General features: G+C 39.6%; 1 protein-coding gene across 3 annotated transcripts; it reads right to left on the bottom strand.

The window, feature by feature from the left end:
* Positions 1 to 509: 509 nt before the first annotated feature.
* On the bottom strand, positions 510 to 20854 carry golm2 (golgi membrane protein 2). Of its 3 annotated transcripts, XM_086174720.1 has the most exons (11): positions 19929 to 20089; positions 19758 to 19851; positions 14263 to 14317; positions 14012 to 14114; positions 13699 to 13789; positions 13333 to 13456; positions 13103 to 13186; positions 12236 to 12502; positions 5764 to 5895; positions 1996 to 2163; positions 510 to 1096 (listed from the first exon to the last, which is right to left on the bottom strand). In XM_086174720.1, exons 1-11 carry the CDS (start codon positions 19952 to 19954, stop codon positions 1020 to 1022), a joined length of 1221 nt encoding a protein of 406 aa, XP_086030846.1. In that variant the 5' UTR covers positions 19955 to 20089; the 3' UTR covers positions 510 to 1019. The 3 variants fall into 3 exon arrangements, with proteins under 3 accessions (XP_086030846.1, XP_086030844.1, XP_086030845.1); XM_086174718.1 differs by having other exon boundaries at positions 19758 to 20854; XM_086174719.1 differs by lacking the exon at positions 1996 to 2163 and having other exon boundaries at positions 867 to 1096; positions 19758 to 20854.
* Positions 20855 to 21053: the final 199 nt, after the last annotated feature.

Below are 21053 nucleotides of genomic sequence, written 5' to 3' on the forward strand. Positions count from 1 at the left end.
GCTAGAATGGACAATGCAGAGTTTTCCACATATAACTGCCAGGGTTTGGGGCTGCAATAGCTTGTTATGTTAATGAGAAAGTTGTTTTGCAGACATTTTAGTTTCTGCAAAGCAACTAATTTCAATCATTTCAAAAGTTTTCTGACTTGCAAAACAAGTCAGAAACTTTAGTTTCTCCAAAACAACCCTCTTATTAACATACCATGCTATTGCAACTAAGGTAAGCCCCCGACCCTGGCAGTTATATACGGAAAACTCCCCATTGTCCCTTCAAGCTTTAAAGAAGCCTGGTGAAACATCTTCAAGGGGAGAAATTCAAGTCCAGTTGCCACAAAAGGATTTCATCAAGAAGTAACCATGACCCGGGTGACTGGGAACCTCTGAGACAAGTCGCTACAAAATTGATCTTAACACTGCTTATGCATTAGTATTCTGCTAAGTTTGAGTTTTTAAAAGAAAATAATTAATGTATGCGGTGGCATTATTAAGAGCAGCACTTCTGAGTGTACACCACAACGGAAAACAAAACTTGATTTATTAGGCCACAAGCAAAGTCCTTGGCAATTTTGATGCAATTCTACAGTAATGGGAAAAATGTCCAAAATGTGTGAAAAAAGCAGACTGCCAAATTAGTCTCTATGAGAAAGATCTGTCCTTATATATAGCAACTGCATCCAGAAGAAGAAAGTAGCAAAAACAAAATGCAATGACAAGATTAAATGTGTCAGGGTTCTTCTAGTCAGTAATTAACCAACCCCCACAGTCAATGTATGGTACAGTTCTACTGACATAATATTAACACAATTAGCAAAAAAGAGCCATTTATGATAATGCCAGTTTTTTTTTTTTTTGATTAGTTATGTCATTCTGATTCATCGTTTGTCTGTTCTTTAAAGTAGTCCATAACAAGGTAAATGAGAATGTAAGCTGTGGTATGTTCCTTCAACATTCTGATGTCAAAGAACTTGTTTGAAGAGGAAGTCTAAATATCTTGATGGAATACAGATAAGGATTCCCATTCACAGAATGTCTATGGGTTGATGTCTTTTCCCATAGTCCACAGCCTGATCCCCCTGCATGTCTCGATCTTCATCATCTGTGAAAAGAACGCAGAAGACATTTGAAATGTTGAAAAATATCAAGTAAATGAACAGTGAAACAAGAAACATCTAATAAAAAACTGCAACCAGACTTCATTATACCATCAAAAAGAAGTTTTGCAGAAACATGTCATATATACACAAAATACTTCACCTGCTTTGTTTTAGCCCCCCCCCCACTTCGTTTTCCAAAGAACGTGGTCGATTAAACACTTTAATGTAAAATATACATTGCTGGAACTGACCATTATGATAAGTGTATTTCAAATTGTACGTATTAAATTTGATTTTACTCAAACAAAACAATCACACAAAAACACAAACGTAATACATAGCACATGTGGGTAGATATCAAACATAATAATCCCATGAAATGCAGATTATCGTATTGTAGCAGATTTAGTAAAATCTTCATGTTGAGTACAATCACAATCTAAAGTGGGGGTGGGGCGCAGACTTGAATTTCAATATTACAAAGAGCAGAAACACACTCGCAAACAAAGAGCTATCTTCAACTATTGGTATAGAAGTTGGTCAGAGGTTTTGTGGGGACAGACAGGCAGTTTTGCTAAATCCCAGCACAGACATGACAGGAACATAACTATGTTGAAATAGAATTATACTTCCACAGAACCGCGATTCGCTTGCTATTAGTCTCTACTATGAGATAGTGGACCAAAGTCTGCTGATATAGCGAGAACAATTCAGTTATTCGATCTTGAAATAAATAAATAACAGCCCTGCTTTAAACAAAGGAGTATTGAGCTATTCTAAATCCACAAACTGCAGAAAATGCTGGGGAGACATGAGCAAGATAGGGATGGAAGGAGGTAGCAGGGGGAGGAAAGGTTGATGCACATCTGGACAGGTAGTCTAGTCCCCTGGCCTAGCTCACCTTGAACATCTTCCTCCCCACCATCACCATCCTCTTCCTCATTGTAGGCCAGCTCGGCCTGCTTGTCGGCCTCATACTCACCCACGTTCCCATCATCCCCATTATAGTCCGCAAACTTAGAGCCATGTTGCGGATCTACTGGGGACTCGTTCTCATCAAAGAATCGGCCTGCAGGAGGCAGAGAAGGGCCTCATCAGGAAGGGAGGGAAGTGAATGCAGTTGTAGAGACAGGTAAGATGGGTGAAATTTTGGACAGAGTAAGCAGTTGGAGAAGATGACAAAAGATAAGACAGATGAATAGATAGCAGAACTGTTACATTCTGGGTGATTAGAGAAGTTATCCAGGAAGTTTTCCAGTTCTCAGTCTCACCCCAGCTTTGTTTTAAGTACTTTCATAGAGCTGGAAGGCCATGTACTAGTTCACATTTTATACACAAGATCATTTGTATACATATTTGTTTTGATTTGTGAGCACAGTGAAAATAAATTATTCATACATATAAATTTGCCCTAACAGTGTTACCGCTTGACTGAAGCTGCTGCTCTATAATCTAAATTGTAGACTCAAGTGGAAACAACTTGGATGCCCTTACAGAAAAGAGGGATGATTAATTAAAATTTTTAAAGACTAGAAAGCTAACTTGTTTATTTTTTTGATGTATTTGGGCTAACTTCTCTAAACAACGGTGAATCAATTACCCATCTATTATTTTGGTAATTTTGTGGGAGCCAGTATTTTGTCTTGAAAATAAAAGTTTCTCAACTATTTAGTCTATATCATATCACAATTACTTTTGATGCAGGGGTTGGGAAAATTTTAACTATTTATGTTTTATGGTATGAAGCTTAAGTCAGTTATGTTCTCACAATCTCTTTTTGTCCAAAAACAAATAGTCATATCTGAACTTATATGACCTCACCTACACTGTAAATCTGAACAGATACATAAAGAAAATTAATGTTAGGACCCCTCCAAAGCCATTCAATGTGTGGAAAATCAGACAGAGACATATACTGGATTTTTCTTTCACATCTATAGCACACAGAGGGCAAATTCGGATCTGCGCACAGTGTTGGGATGTGTTGAAACACGCTACACTGATCACAGTGTTGGTTTGTTTTTTTTACAATGTTTTACAATGTTTTTTAGTGTCTCTTGGTACATTTTTTAATAAAACAATTGCTCATTACTGGTCTCAATGGAATTAATTCAATTTCAGTTTGTTTTTTTTCACTCCAGATATAGGAGAAACCCATTATCACATACATGCAGTATAAATCCCCTGGGAAACATTCTGCTATGCTGTGCTATGCTGTTAAACAGACTGCTTTTTGTGAAATTCTACTAACTCTTACTTTCGCCAGACAACTTGTCCGACAAGACCTGAGTCTGAAAAGTTTCCTTAAATATTCTTCAGTAATAACCAAAGTGTCATATTATACATATGGCAACTTAATTAGTATGCTTATATTAACATTTTGTCTGTGAAGGTTCTCAGTCATCAAGGTTTCTACTCCTTCGCAACTTCCCTCGTTTCTTGAAGGTGTTTGTCCTCTCAGGCAAAACATCTTCAAGAAACAAAACAAATCCAAATAAGATTATCAGTAATTTCCATTATTATGTATGAATACATTTTCAGTGGTGACAGCACAATTTCAGTTATTTAAATAAAATCATTCCCTTAATTTATACATGATTAAGCTAAACTGCACAATGGCACTATCCCATTTTCAGGGTAAATTAACTATATGGGAAAAGATTGGTGACTAAAGTTATATACTTTATAATGAACCCATAATCCTGATACTAGTATGAAGGTTTGAGAAACTGTAGTACAAATTAACTTGAACTTTTGGTAATTACATTGTACCTCCAGTGAGAATAACTCAACCAGGCAGGGGATAAGTAATATATTTTCCAACACTTCAGTTGAAATACTTGAGGATGATAAGACAATATACAGTGATTTGATTTGTGTTTTATTGTATTTATCAGTACCACAATATACAGTAAATGAACTAATTTGGATCAAAACTATTTTACTACCTTGTGCAATCAGTTTACCTTACCCCATTCCTCAATAGTAACAACCATTCATCTATTTCTAAAAGTATCTCCATCAAAGTACTGTACAAGCGAGAAGAGATAAGCATAGGCACAATGACCATGCATTCAATGATTCATTTTCTATTCCACCAATCCTGTAGTCAGGGACATGGAAAGGCTAGAAGTTTCCAATTCAAGTACTACATGTTTTTGGACTGGGAGGAAACCTGAGAACCTAGAAGAAACCCACACAGACAAGGGGACAACAAACACATTCCAAAAAGAAAGGCCCCCCTGTCAAAATCAAACCAGGAAACTTCTTGCTGTGAGACAGAACCACTGGGTCACCATGCTTACCACAATAAGAAATCAAATTAAATGGAAAAGTGTGAGCAAATCTCTGTAACTGTTTGTCTGATATGCTCTATCTTTAAAACATAGTTAACATGGACTAAGGCAGAGGGATGCTTTCCCTATCTTGTATACTGCAGAGATCAAGCCAAATATTTCATGCACCCTTGGTCAGTAGCCAGGCTCAAGGCCAGCGGCCTATTAGAGGTGCACTATTTGGACAGGTTCACAGTGACTTGCCCCATGGGAACTTAAATCACTTTTCCATTACTAACTGTAGCATTGACAAAGTCACGACTCATTTGTTCATATCTGATCTGAAAAGCTCTCCCAGAGTGGCCCTGTGAAAGGGCAGGTTTAATTGAAGGCATGAAGATTCAGACCTGCCAATGTTTTTCTTGATACAAAGAAAGTCAAGGGGAAGATCAGCAAAAGAAGGCTTTGGCCAAGAGGGTGTGACATGGGACAAGAAAGACACTGCAGCTGGGCTCCTGTCTACAGCGGATTTAGAAAAAGCAGAAGAAACTGGGCTCAAGCATAGTCTTCAAACTCCAGGTCCTATAAATGGGCATTATTAAAAACCAAAAAGAGAAGCCAACTTTGAGGAATTCACGTCATCCAAGTTTTACGTGTCACTGTTCCCTTGCCGGAAATCAAGTAGCTTGAGAATGAAAAGACCTCACACTGAATCGCTCTGGACAGCATAGTCAGTCAAACTACTTTTACATCAAGTTCATGCAGACATTTCAGGGAATGGAGCACAGTATTGGCTTGGATAGGTACAGACACACCAAAATGCAGCCCATAATGCTGCTGGTGCAAAAGCACTCTTTTGTTGATTTCTTCATTCCCCTGCTTTACATCGTGATGCTGCCACTGAAAACAAAACCTAGAGGAAGGATACAGATCTCAGAACTTGATGAGGCAAAAGGACCCAGAGAAATGCTATAGGATTGCACATGCATGAAGATTACTCAAATAAAAGTTCTTTGAGGGCAAAGCCAATACAAAACAGTACAGCAGATGTTTCATAAGAAACAATCATTTATTATGTGATACTATGTTGCATTCCTATATTTCATTTACGGACCATGTAAAGGATTGCAAATTTGAGACTAATTAGAAACAATATAGTCGCTGGTGAGATAAATGAATTATGGACTATATGGATTTGGTGGCATGACATTTTGAAACAATTAACCCCCTCCCTGAACTCCCCTGAACCCTCCCAACAACCTAGTACTGGAAAAGAAAGCCAAACAGAAGGGGTTAAACCAAAATGAATAGCTGTGCTCGCACTTCGCTTTCTTTTCCACCAACAAAATTGACTGGAAAAAAACAGACTGTCAAAATGTAAGGGTGAAACTCACTTTGGCGATGTTGTTCTGGCTCTCCTGGAACTTTGTCAGGGTGAGGATGGATAGGGTTGAGTACCTGGGCGTGGTTAGGAGCCAATGGAATCCCCTTTAAGTTTTTGAATTCGTCCTTGACATAGGCCGGAGCTGAGAAAAAAAAAGACAAGAGAGATTGCCTATATCCCCCCAAAAAAATAAACTATCTAAAAAGGTTTGCCTATAATCGTCAGTAAAGTGTAAACACAATTGTATGATTGATAACTACCTATAACAAACAAAATGAGAACAATATGAAAATGGATACAATCATATCTTTAAAGATCATGGTACTTAATCTACTATGACAATAATGTTTAACAGGCATCCATCCTATTTAGATTGAGGAAATAGTGGCTTTGTATGTATATTGCCGATACAGCTAGCTCTAAATATTCATGCACAAAACCCGCAAAACAAACACTATTGTAATAACTACCGGTACATATTATACCAAAACTTAAACAAGATACTAATCCCAACCTTGAGTCCCAATTAAAGGCAGGTTCTTTGATGTGGAAGGATAAATTGTATACAAATAAAATGCATAATGTCAATAAAACTGCTAAATAAATAAATAAATAAACTTTTATTATTCCTGCTTGGGGGCAGGGTTTGATGGCGAACGCCAGGAGTCCAGGCCTGTATCAATGGGGCTCGGTAAGACACCGCCTGGATGATTGACATGGGTCCCTCTTCCCCTGAGCTCAACACCCACAGGAAGGGCCAACAGAGTCGGGTGCAGTATGAGCCGGGCATTGGCCCAGAGTAGGACACCTTGGCGGTCGGAGCCTCAGCTGCAGAGGCTGGCTCTTGGTTCATGGAATGTCACCTCTCTGGTGGGGTAGGAGCCTGAGCTGGTGCGCGAGGCAGAGATTCCGACTAGATATAGTCAGACTCACCTCGACGCACGGTGTGGTGTCTGGAATCAGCCTCTTGAGAAGGGCTGGACTCTTTTTCACTCTGGAGTTGTACCCGGTGAGAGGCGCTGGGCAGGTGTGGGCATATTGACTGCCCCCCAACGCAGCCCCTGTACATTGCGGTTCAACCAGGTGGACGAAAGGGTAGCCTCCCGTCTTAGGGTCCCTAGAGGGGCAACTAGAGAGCACTCCTACCAGGGACTCCCTTGTTTTACTGGGAGAATTCAACAGGCACGTGGGCAATGACAGTGCGACTTGGAGGAACTGCCCCCATCCAGGATCTGAGCCTGAACGGTGTTTTGTTATTTGCAGCTCAACCAGATGTTGGAGGTTTAACAAGGGCAGATGAGTTTACAGTTTGATGGCACAGAGGAGTAACAATTTCCTGTATCGCTCTTTCAGACATTGGTGTTGTAGAGTCTGCTGCTGAAGCTGCTCTTAAGGTTGCTTTGCTGATGGGTTTGGAGAGATTGGCCATAATTGCAAGCAGTTTTACCAGCAGTCTGTCCTCAACCACCTCTTTCTAGAACCAAATATCAACTAAAATGAATTCCTCTGCAGTCAAAAAAAGAATTTCAAAGTCACCACTCCATGAATCAATACATGGTGCAGAGGTCTGTGTGTCCATCTGATTTAGAGAGCTATGTTATTTGATAAACTAGTTCCTGATAAGGTCACTCGATGCAAGTTGGTCTTTGCAGATGTTCCAGATAAAAACTGATTCAAGAGGACCCCAATGATGAAAAGAATTATTGAGCTGCAAAACCTCGCCTGAAAAAGGGAAACTGGGACACCCTCCTTGAGCAAGACTTGGAAGGAGAGCTTGCTGGTAAGGGTCTTGTGACTGGGTCTATACCCATGGGGCCTGGCTGGGAGCAACCCAAAAGAGCAACATGGAGTCATTGTTTTTCACTCAACCCAAGACTTATGATTGGTTGGAAGTAGGTGGATGGCTGGGCATGCTGATCCCTGGTAAAGCAAACTGTCTCTTTCATTCCGCCCCTCACCTATGGTAAAGAGGTCTGCATAGTGACCAAAAGAGTCAGATTGAGGATCCCTGTCTTCGAAGTTAGTTCCCTACCAAGAGTGACTTAGCTCAGCCTTTGAGATCAGGTGAGGAGCTCTGTTCTGTTCCTTCCAGTCCAAAGGAGCCAACTGAGGTGGTTCTTGAATTCGGTAATAAACTTTGGGCTGGTTTTTCAGGCATGTGTTTATCAGCAAAAAGCAAACACATATCCTCCTGGTCAACCAATCAGTTCTCTTCCTCCCACTTGTTATAAAATGTCCTGGGGCCCCATTTATCAACTCTGTGTATGCACAGAAGTGTGTGTAAAGAGTGCGTATGAACATTTCCACACAAAGTGCAGGATTCATCAACTTGTGATGAATCCCACTTGTGCATAGGAACATGCGAAAACATACACACAACTCTTACCATGCAAACACACAATCCTAGTGGTAGAATAATGTAACTACAACTAGAAGGCACTCAGTCTCAGTCGTCAGCAAATCTTAAAGCTCTTAATGTCCCTTACTCCCTCTAATGAATAACACTTCTCAATGACTTATTCATTAGACAATTTGAACGAAACAGATGTGTAACAGGCTATGAAAGACAGCTTTAACAGGGCAACCTGAGAAGAACTTGAAATGCACGTGCCATGGCTTATAGTGCTGGGGTATTTGGAGAACCATGCGCGTTTTCAAAGAGCTTGTTGATCGGCATGGAGTGGCTTCTAAGCAGGCACCGCTTACCCAAAAATGTATTGATAGATTTATGCTAAGATTTACAACCCATGTTGGAGTGCGAGATATAAAAGCATCAAAGCCGTCCCGGTGCACCTCCAGCTCCCATCTACCCTGGGATTTTTGGCCACCAGAACATTTCAGTGAGAGATTGGAGACATATGCAGCAGTTGCGGGCCGACAATAAGGAGAATTATGCCGGCAGTGTTGGATGGAATCATTTCTCTGGCCCAAACTTCCATCAAGTTCTCATGCAGCCATGGCCAACAAGCCAATATTAGATAAGGATTTCACACCATCATTGGATTCCCAATCATCATTGGAGCCATAGATTGTACCAGCACTGCAATAAAAGCACGTTCACCCAATGAATTCAGCATGTAATTCAATCAATACACAAATAATCTGCGATCCACACATGTGTCTGTTAAGCGTTGTTGCCTGAGAGCTTGGAGGAATGCACAACTCATTCATTCTGCAGAACAACTCAGTGGGTGTGTGCCTTCAGGCAGATGTTGGGGGCGATAGTCATTATAGTTCAAATTTGTTTTGTGGCCTTTGTATGGTGATTATGTCTCCATAGGTGATCTATGAGCTGTGACTTTTTTTGACCATGCCTTTTACGTCACATAATTTCTTTTTTATTTTCCCATACTGCCTCATCTTCTGATCCAACTGAAATACCTGCGGCCATTACCTTCTTACACATTGAATTCTTTCTTTTGTTTGTCACACTTACATTAAATCATCAAAACAGTATTTTATGGTTCATTTCACCTTCCCCTGCGAGAACAACAATCTTCGTGTCGGTGAAATTGCTCTTCTTTACCCTCTTTGCCATGATTTCAGAAAGGAAACAAGTCCATTCATGCCTTCATAAAGTGACTGCCACAACCACATACGGTCAGTTGAGGGTGTTTCTGGATGCAAAAGAGGCTAAATACACATGAGCATGGGCGTTTCAAACTAGTGGGATTTATCTACAGAAATCACAAGTGTGCGTTCAACAGATGTCCACACGTTTGATAAGTACAGATTTTTTGGTACTTATGCACACAAAATTTGTAGGCACACACAAGAATTTAGAACCTTTTCTTCACACAGTTGATGAACATAGCCACTGGTTTCTAAAGTCCACTTTTTGTTTTCTGTTGGTTACCTAAAATCCCACTGTACAGGTGATAATCCATACATTAACCTGCTGACTATTGATGAATGAGTTATATTTTAGAATGAGCAATGCGATTTACTTGCTGGCAAGATATAATGGAAATATAAGTAAGTTTGACATGTCTAAGCTAGAAAATGAAAACATCTTATCATATGATATCAGTCCCATTTAGGAACTACTTTCTCTGCATTTAACCCATCTTGGATGAACCATAAGCAGTTGGCAGCCACTGAGCAGCGCCAGGAGAGCAGTCAGGGTTTTATTGTCTTGCTCAAACACTTCAACAGGCTTGGGGGGGTGCAGGAATAGAACCACGAATGTTCAGTCTCAAGGACTACCATTCTAACCCCTGAGCCATACTGCCCCCCATCTTTTTGAGGACAAGTGTAAAAGACTCAAGTGTCAAACATTCAAGGGAGTAAGAGGGCAAGTAATGTGCTGTACATAAACATGTAATCAAATCCTTGGCATTGTTATGGGTAGTAGGCTAAAAAATGAGGAGATTGCAGTGATTTATTTTCTGCCAAGAAAACACTAGTGCATCAAGGACTGACGCTAACAAACGTGTGCAGGATTTGGGCTACAAGTATTGCAGACAGGGTGGCATGCCACCCTCAAACCAGAGGCAACATCAAAAGTTTTTACTTGGGTGAAAGAAAAAATGAATCGAAGCATTGCTAAGTGGCCCAAAGCCTTTTTTTTAGATTAAAGTAATTGTTAGCATTTCATTTGAACTTCAAGATACCAGAATCTTTGAGAAAGTCGAGATACAGACAGAATCCAATTTTCCTTGAAGTCCAGTGTGAAGTGTACTGTTTTATCAAGATTAAATTCAATGAAATTGTCTACCGGAAGATTTTAGAGCATGCTTCCATCTGCTGACTCACTTTATGACGACGTACCGATTTCCTTTTCTAGTCGTATTTGATACCTGCCCAAAATGCCCAAACTGTTTAGAATAGGTTTGGTAACCATGTTATAACTGTGCTTCATTGGCCTGCAAAATTAGCTTGACCTGAACCCTGTGATATCTACTAGGTATTGTCAGGTGGAATCCAAGAGACACCGGACATCAAAATAAGAGTCGCTGAGGGCAACAATTAAAGCAACTACTTTTTCATCTTTTCCTTTAGGCTTTTCCCTTCAGGTGTCACCAAAGGGAGTAATCTCCCTCATTTAACCCTATTCTCTGTATCCCCGTCTCTTACACTAATCAACTTAATGTCCTCTTTCACTACATCCATAAATCTTCTCTTTGGTCTTCCTCTAAGCCCCCTGCCTTGCAGGTACAATTCCAGCATCCTTCTACCAATACATTCACAATCCCTCCTCTGTTCATGTCCAAACAATCTCAGTCTAACTTTATCTCCAAAACATCTAATGTGCCGTCCCTCTGATAGACTCATTCCTGATCCTATCCATCTTCATCACTCCCAATGAGAGCCTCAACATTTTCATCTCTGCTTCCTCCAGCTCTGTGATCTGTCTTTTCCTCCATGTCACTGTCTCTAAACCATACAGCATTGCTATTCGCGTCACTGTTTATCATACCCTTCTTTTCATTCTGGCTGATAGCCTTTATGCCACACTGCTTGATGCAGTAGATTGTGAAAATTAGGGCTTTACAATGTTGAGAGCATGAATTAACAGACTTTTTGTAACCTTGACTTTGTCAACCAGACCTAGGTAAACCCGGCCTCTTGCCCAACTACAGCTGGGATAGGCTCCAGCATCCCTGTGACCCTGAGTGCAGGATAAATGGCTGAGGATGTATATGGCTGAGTTAATGTATAACACATTTGAGTTTGTTACATTTTTATTTCTTGTATTAACTGTACATGGGAACTTAACGATGACCTTATACTTTTTTATATGCACCTCTCCCATACCTTTTTAAAAAGGAGAGGCTAGCTCCACCCATATAGTAAATGTCCTCATTGTATGTATACAAATTTTACATCTACACAACTGTTGGTAATAGTGCAGCTAAGCCTCTTGACAGGTACATTTCTACCACTTATACAGCCCTTTCACCATCTTGCGGACAGACTCACATACCATTGGTGACAGAGCAGCCATGTGAAGCACTAAGCATATCACAGGAGGTGGGCAACAGGTGGTTCTGTATCTTCCCCAAGAATACTTTGGCAAGCAGACCAGGGAGGAACCTGGAATCCCCACCAACTGTCCAATTGGTATGACTGAGTACCAACTGAGCCACGGCTCTATATTTGCAAGCTGGGTTTAGACCATCACCTAAATAGCATTCAGTCACAAAACATTTAGCACAATTACTGAGATAAAAGTTAAAGGATTGTATGCTGCCTCAAGAAACAGATTACAGGTATACTCCTTCTCTTTCATTAATTTATCTCATCTGTTTGAGCTGTATTTATCTTCAGTGGGGCCTACGGATCCAAACATGACCATTTCACAGTAGTCTTGACAACCCATGTGTTTAAAATCCAAGCAAATGATTTGAAATAACTGATAGTATTTTTCAATGTACGTAAGTGAAGGTAATTTAAACATTTTCTCCGATAAAGGTCAGCCTGGGCAATAAATGGGAATTTTAACTGATATACTGTATGTAGTGTTGTAGTGTTCACTGTACCTCGAACTTGTCTTTGCTGTTCTCCCAGCTCATCTGCCTGGATACCAGCCTTGTTGTCTTCTTCAAAGACTATAGGTTTGACGATGCCTGGAGGTGCAATAACTGCAGCTCGGCCCTCTACTCTGTCTTGCTGGAGCTTTGGTTGATCCAGAGACAAGCCCTGGCCCACAGTGCCATCAGCTGCTCCAACTCCAGGTCCAGTGCCAGCACCCAAAACCAAATCAGGTGCCTCATTTTGCTTTTGAATGACGGTTATTTTCTTCAAAGCTATAAATAAAATAGAAAAATAAGACATCTGATAAAAAAATCTCTGGGATTGAGATCTATTTCATAAGTTTTAAATAGTTACTATCTGTACTTGTTATATCAAACGTGCCAAGTCTTTGTCCCAATCCTAGAACGTCAAAATATCAAATTTATGATATTACATTCCAGAAAAAGATGAGATTTGCTTCAAGCAAAACTTAAAAGTTCACGTTGACCTATGTGATAAATACACTAGCATTCAGATTAAATCTTATTATTCTTATATGACCTTGTGATCTCAATACAAGTAAAATCTCTTGGCGCCTTGATTCCACCTATCTTTTTATTTACTGCTACAATTGCAAAGAACAAGAAGAGAATGAAAGACAAACGTATCCCTGGGCATCCCTAAGGTAAATGAATGTCAATGGAGACTTTTGATGCTAGTTTATGATTTTGACGATAGTTTGGTTGTTTTTCTTTTTTTCAAATATTCTTCCACTATGTTAGCATAGTACTGCAACTTGAAACTTTGTAAAGGATGTATCTGCATATATAATTTCCTCATGCATATATTACATGTATATTTTTATTAAAAAAAAATAATTAGTCATTACTTACCAAACTGTACATCATCAACTTTTCCTACTTCACTATCTTCAATCCCAGGCATGCCAGCATCACTGCCCAGCTTTCCAATTTCTTCTGCAAAACATGTAGCGAAAATGGTACATATCAGAATAAATTCACATTGATGAGTGGACACTTTGCTTTGCCAGGACGTTATTTTAGCAATAACTAAATACTGCATAGATTGTAAGCTCTTAGTTATCCTGCTTCGACCACTGTACCTTTTACATCTGGATTGCGATGCTGATTAGTAGCCACTGTCTGCTGCTCTCCAACAAACTCCACACCTTGAGCGCCATCTGCAGGTCGTTCTGCTAGTGCACCCTTTTGGCCCTCTAGTACGCTCTAGAAATTTGGCAAGAGGGTACCAGTAAGACACATATGACAACTGGTGAGAAAACTGGTCAAGTGAAACAAATAGGAGCTGAATTAAGTTTGAAAGCACCACTTACACATACAGGTATATATTAACATGTGCTAATAATATTGAAGTATATCAAAGGGGAGAGAACAGTTGAGTAAAATTTTTCATTAACTTTCTGGCAAAACAAATAATCCTCATTCTTTGTATTTGGTGGAAAAATAACCTGTTTTAGCTTTGCTGCTTCTTCTTCAAAGGATTTCTTTGTTTCTTCATACTCTGCCTTCAATTGTGCAATCTGACGCCCACACTGTAAACTAATGAACATATAATATTGTGGTTAATTTGTATAGTGAAGGAATCATCAATGGAATTCATTTCACAGAAGAGTATCTTTTTTTCAAATTAATTGTTTGTAAAATATGTCACCGCCATTGAATTGAAAATGTTTGCGGAAGTAAGTTGGATGAAATTTCAAAGTGTTTTATTTTTTATTAAGGTCCACATTTAAATTTGTAGCTGACAAAGAATTAGCAAACCTTTCATACTCCAGCTTTCTCTCCAGCGTAGTGCTGTTTTTCTTGACCTCTCTTAGCTGCTCTTCTTGTTTCATCAATTCTTGTTTCAGCTCCTTTAGCTGCTCTGTTTGGGATTACAACGCACACATGCACAAACACAAAAACAATTTGTGAAGTTACGTTTTGGAGTTAAAAGTCACTAGAGTTTGTGATGATACATTAGTTTATTCAAAAATTGACAACTTTCAGCCAGTTAAAAATAAAGGTCTTACCTTTTAACCTTTGAATTTCCGTTGTTTGAGCTGTGACATCATTTTGCATCTTCAACTAGTCAAAATAGAAAACAAAAATACATATACATCAGTGTGTATATATATACATATATGTGTGTGTGTATATATATATATATATACACACACACACACACACACACACACTTGCATAAATACATACATACATATGCACATACACATATCTGTATACACACACACACACACACACACACACACACACACACACACACACACACACACACACACACACACACATAAGAGTATGTATCACAGGACTGCTGAGTTCATTAATCACAATTAATACCTATCACTAATAATCGTGCAAATTGTTTCTTTTTGTGAGGGTAAAAACGCCCCTAAAAGAACATATAACAAATACTGTATATTGGCCTGTAACATGTTTTAAGAAAAGCCAAAAGTAAAAAAAGTTAAAAAAAAAACAAAAAAAAAACATACCAACCACACCATATTTACCAACCTTGCTTTTTTATTGAAAAAAAATCCCATATTAATGTGTTCCTCTTTAAGCCAACTACTGAGACGGAGTACTTTCTTCCTAGAATCTGCTGGACCAATTCTTCAAGCTTGGGGGTTACTGCTCCAAGTGACCAGATCACTACATGGACTGCTTTTGCTTTTATGCCCCACATCTTGTCTAGCTCCCCCTCGAGGCCCTGCTATTTCTCCAGCTTCTCATGTTCTGTCTTCCTAATGTTGCTATCACTTGGGATTGCAACATCCACCGTTATGGCTGTCTTCTATTTCTTGTCCACCACCACTACGTCTGGTTGATTCAACATCAGACGTCAGACAAAATCTTGTCTTGGTCGTTTTGGATCACCTTTGGAGGTGTCTTTCAGTTTGATCTTAGTACCCCCAGGGCATACTCGGTACAGATGCTCCTACGTACAATGCTAGCCACCTCGTTGAGACCATGCATGCCTTCCCTGCCACCACATTCCACCCCAGTGTTATGTGCTGGATTGTCTCAGGGATAGACCCTGGCCTTCACTGATCTTGTGTTCAAGGCTTGCCCTTGTGTGGCCATGATCAATGCAACTATACTGTCTTTCACTCTAGCCTTTTCCAGCCATTTCAATGTTGTCAGCCATTCGACCGTTCACTCATATCATTGCCATAGGGCAAGCAGGTTAAAAAAGCTGATACAAATAAAACTCTATTCATATGATATGCACAATGCATACCATATAAAGCTACAACCTTTTGGCAGCAGTTGTTGGCAGGGCAAGAATGTCAGATGTGGTAGGTGTGTGACAAGAAAGCAGTCTCATACAACGTGAAAGATCAGAATATAGCATCTCCACACATTCCTGTCTGAAACCAAAGCTTCAGACAAGTCTATGTAAGATCACAAAATTAGCAATCTTATACACAGCTTTGGTTTTTCTGTTATAAGCTTTACTTTTCTGCTTGCAAAGTGAAATTGGAAATGTGAAAAGAGAACAGTTAGACAGTTTAAAAGTTGGACCATTTATTAAAATATTGCCAGATAGAGGTCACACGTGCCTTGGTGTGTGTGTTCGCAGGCCTCACAAATTGGATGTGTGAAGTGCATAGGAAATTTAGATTGACAAGACTTATATTATCCTGTCAATACTCATCACATACTGATCACATGGAGCTCTGGCTGTGAAACAGAATGAGAGGGATTAGCAAATAAACAATTGCACTCTATGGTGACCTATGGTTCTGTATAATGCTGAAGTGTGACGCATTGACAGGTTAACTTGGGAATAAGCGATCAAACTTATGAAATCACAGTTTCTATTTAGGATTAATCTTATAACAGTTAAATACTAAGTTATTTGTCATTTTTTTTTCAATCAAGATCATAAGAACCTAGTGTTATGTTAACATTACTGATATATACAATCATGCAAAAGTGATATAGTATAATACAGAGAGTACGCCATTTGATTATCCACTCAATCTACTCTCAGTTTATACTGACATGGCTTCTACAAAAGGTGCTGCGTATTGGAACACAGAGACGTGAAAAAACACTTCTCAAATACTACTAAGATACTTTAACATTTGGTGAATCTTGTGGAATGTCAGAAATAGATTAGAATACCCATAATATGCTTATAAAAAAGGTATTCTCAAATATGCAAATTAAAACAGCGTTTTCTAAAGTATTGATAGTTTTCAGTCAGTATAATAAAAAGTTATCATGGTGCATATATTTTAGATAAGGTACTGGAAAATGTGCAAAGCAAACTTCTGTCAAAGATGTATCATTGACAGCAGTTTGCATGAAACAATGTAGCAATACAGGATTTCGAATACTGCCAAATTAATGTTTTTATTTCCATTTCATCAATTGTGGAAAAAAAACAGTTTTAAAAAGAGCAAATGACTTCAATAAGTCAATCCCAATGGATCCAGATATATTTTAATTTTATTAGTTTAAATTATGGCTTTCAGAATCTAAAGTGAACTTTAAGGTTCAACCCTGTAAATAACAGACAGCGGATATTACAATGTATTATGTATAATGTTTTACCCAGGACTGCATCCCTAAACAATCTGAAATCCCAATGTTTGATCTCATAAATTTTATTTACATACACTTTTGAATCTCTGGGAAGAACAGTATAAATACTGTTCAACAACCCTACTACCTAGTTTTATGTATTTATTATATTGGGGATAAATGGAAATTACAAAATCAAAGTAAAATATCTAAATAATCAATGTAATTATCAATTCATCTATACCAGTTCTCCTGCACTCAGTGTCGCAGGGGTACTGGAGACAGGGTACCTGTAAGACAATTACGGGATCAAATATAGAAACTTAGAAGCATTCAAGCTCTCATTTACAAATCTGGGTAACTTAGCGGCCCGGTTAACTTTATTTGGGAAACCAAGACGGATACGGGATGATCATGCAAATGCAAACAGAAAGGCCCCCAGTTGGAATCAAGCCAGGGACCTTCTTGCTATGAGGTGCTAACCACTGCACCACCATGGCACCCTACAAAATAATTATTTCTAATCAGCAACATATAGTATGACAATAGTCTTCCTTTTTTTGCTATTGTCCTCCTCCTGTTCTATGTTCCTGTGTTTGGTGGTTTCTAATTTGGCAAAGGCCCAATTCGGATAGCCACAGGATCTCAGGGCTTTCCTAATATGTTATACCTCAGTCTTGCTGCCTCCAGTGGTTGATGGGATGTTCTTGGCCTGTTGGTGTAGAGTTCTGATTGCCCCCAGTTTGTGCTCAAGGGGGTGGTGTGAGTCGAAAAGTAATAACTGGTCGGTGCTTGTCGATTTCCTGCGGTTCAAAAAACACCATGTACTGGTACATTTCAAACCTCACAACACCGAGACAAAAACTGGTGCAGCCCAAGGACAAAACATCCAGGCACAAGATTGAGAATGTGGTGTATGCTATCGCTTGCGCTGAGGACAGCGATAACGTCTACATTCGTGAGACCAAACAACCTCTGCACAAATGGACGGCCCAACACAGGAGAGCCACCAATTCAAGACAGGACTCTGCAGTCCACCTACACATGAAGGACAAGGGACATTCATTTGAAGACAGCCATGTCTGTATTCTGGCCACAGAAGAAATATGGTTTTGGAGAGAAGTCAAAGAAGCCATATTTGTCAAAACAGAAAAACATCTCTGAACAGAGGAGGGGGCCTCAGGCACAACGTTTCACATACGTATAATGCCGTACTGGGATCGATACCAAGATGGATTTGCACACATGGACCAGGCCTACCTGCACCCTCTAAACAGGTTTCACTCCTTTGTCTAGCATTACCTTTTGACATTCCAATCCAGGGAGTCCCCCAAAGCTGCTCTTTTGTCCCCAACGAACAACACTCACGAAAAACACATTTTGTCCCCAACATAACAACCCCCCTTCTGACGATCAACGCTTTCATTGCTATAGCGAACCACCATAACCTAGACCAGACCCAAAACCTAACAGTAATAGTCAGAAACTCCCCACAAGTAATTAGAACAGAAGAAGCCTCTCGGATGAGGGGTGAAACGTCTTCAAGTGAAGAAATTCAAGTCCAGTTGCCATAACAAGAAGATTTCAACAAGAATTCACTGGGACCTGGATGACTGAGAACCCCAACAGACATTAGTAGCAATTACTATTACTGGCATGTACATGACGTAGAAGTTAAAGGCATGCAACTAGCCATAATTGCGCACAAAGACTGACTAAATCTACTTTTGTCTCTGTCAACAAACAGTGCACCCGCCTCAATATTAAATATTGTATGAGGACATAGGAACTTGAAACAACCGTGTGAGGGTAATCATCGTACTCTTGAAAGCTAGTTTCCTGTACCTGTGCACATTTTACAATTGCCAGTCATTACATTTGAGTACATACATTCACATTTTTTGTTATCAAAAGTAATAAGTAATTTATCAATTGCATAAATTTGACAATATAAGGACTGTATTTTCAATCAACCATTGATGTGTGTGTGTGTGTGCATGTGTGTGCATGTGTGTGTGTGTGTGTGTGTGTGTGTGTGTTCTGCGAGTAAGTAAGCGCAAAAATGTAATAACCTAATGAGGATTCTCATATACTATTTGTTTCATCTTTAAATATTTGTACAATATTTTTTCATACTCTTGTGCACTCCTTATCTTTCACTTGGTACTTAAGTCCTTAAGACACTGTATGGTCTTCACTTATTACTTAAGACACTTTATAGTTTATTTGTATTTCTTACCCCCCCCCCTTTTTTTTTTTTACTGTTTATACGATTCTTCACTATTATTTATTATGTTTTTCTTGTAACTCTGGCACAACAATTTCCTTTGGCATAAATACAGTTGTTCTTATTCTTATTCCTATTCTTATTTAAAGCCAAATGCATAAAGTGAATACATTTTCTATTTAAAATGAAATACGAATGACGAAAACCAAACAAAACATGCAGTCAATTCCTGATGAACAAGGCTGGTGGTTTGATATACTCAACACAGAAAACTAACATGAACTTATTGGGTTTATTGTTTCTGCAGCAACATGTCTGCGGAGGTTCTCAATCATCCAGGTCATCATGAATTCATGTCAAAATCTTCTTGTCTTTGCAATTGGACTTGAATATTTTCCCCCCTCATCCGAGAGGCTTCTTCACTTCTGACAAGTAAAGAAAATTTCGACGAGGATGTATTGTTTATGTTTTTTTGAAGGGGGGGGGGATGCTTTTGTACACGTAGCAGTTTAGAAAGATGTTTCCTTGTGCCACACTATTGTGTTTTTTTCTCCCTTGTTTTATAAAGTCATTCCAGTGATATAATCTTGTAGTTTTTCCATTTCAAAGTAGAGCAAAGAACCTTCGGGTCAACAGCTAGTTTCTTCAGAAAAAACTGAGAGCCTTACTGTGTTGCCTCAAACAAGGTATGCACACGAGGAATCACAATGAGAGTAGATACTTTTAAAATGTCAAAATCTTTAACTGTACCTTGTCATCAGAGCACTTTTTAATCAGCGCCTCCCGGGCCAGTAGCTTGCTCTCCAAGACGCTGTAGTCTCCATCCTTTTGGTCTATTTGTTTCCTGTGAGTGTCCACCTGCACCATCAGTTCAGAGTTCCGCTTTTCCAGTCGGCTACGAGCTGCGTCCGTGCGTTTTACCTGCGTGTGGATCTCCGCCAGCTCATCCAACAATCGGCCGTGTTTGTTTGACACTTTCCAGTAATTGAAAGATAGTATGGCGATGATCGCCATCAAGAAGATGAGGACGACAGACGGGAGACGGCCTCCCCGTCGATTGGCACCAAACCCAACCATTTCCAAAGTGAAATAAATAAAAACAACTGAAACCTCGTTTCAATGCGACTCTTCCGTATTGAGTGACTTTGGTCCAAGTGACATGCCCTTTACATGCGGCTATCGCTGAACACACACGCATATAACACAAATAGAGTCATGGATGTACAAGACTCGCTACATTTCACACAGCCTTCCATCTCGCCCAACGCTCTGCACAATGGACATCTTCTCTCCAATTCGTCCGATGCCAGAAGATGAAATCCCCCACAAGGACGTGGCCTAGATCAGCTCGCAACGCTAAACACACTAGAGCAGACGAACGTAAGACGTGGACTGCAACACGGTGCCGTGGCTACGAGAGCAGCAGATAAAACGAATTAGCTAACTACCTCCATCTGACACCGCATTTTAGTTATCCTCGCTATTCTCAAAGATCGTATGTTTTACTGGGTGTGTTTACGTTAAAAGCTCGTCTGACCACCGAATCGCCGATAAACAAAACTATAGATGATTTCCATCTCGGCCCTACGATAATTTAGGCTCTCATTAACGTAACCATCCCGTCCACAATCGCTAGCAAGAGCAAGCACGATCCTGTATGGTAACCAGCAACCTTTCACATATTTTTAAATCCCCTTCTTTAACGGAGAAAACATTTGAACGATACTAAAACAGACCAGGCTAGTAGTCTCCTCTCTTGTCTTGCCCGATGTGATTTCTGCGCTCTTGGGTGAAGCTAGCCGTAGTAGTCTGCGCCATCAAAGAGCAAACAAAACTTCAAAATAAAAGCCGATTGACAGTTTGACAAGAGCAGGCAAATTGAATATTAGTCTCTTGGTTGCATTACCCGTTGGTTTGGATGGCCGTCGGAGAGTTTGATTTTAGCGAGGTTTTTGTCCCATTGCCATTCCGTCAAACCAAACTTGTTTGCCTATTGTGCTAGCTAAATCTTCCAGCAGAGTCAATACGGGAGTGCTTTTGTACATA

Source organism: Fistularia commersonii, chromosome 27, assembly GCF_037954325.1.
Source record: "Fistularia commersonii isolate RoL2024-O1a breed Wild chromosome 27, RoL_Fcom_v1.0, whole genome shotgun sequence".
In the NCBI taxonomy this organism is placed as follows: domain Eukaryota; kingdom Metazoa; phylum Chordata; class Actinopteri; order Syngnathiformes; family Fistulariidae; genus Fistularia; species Fistularia commersonii.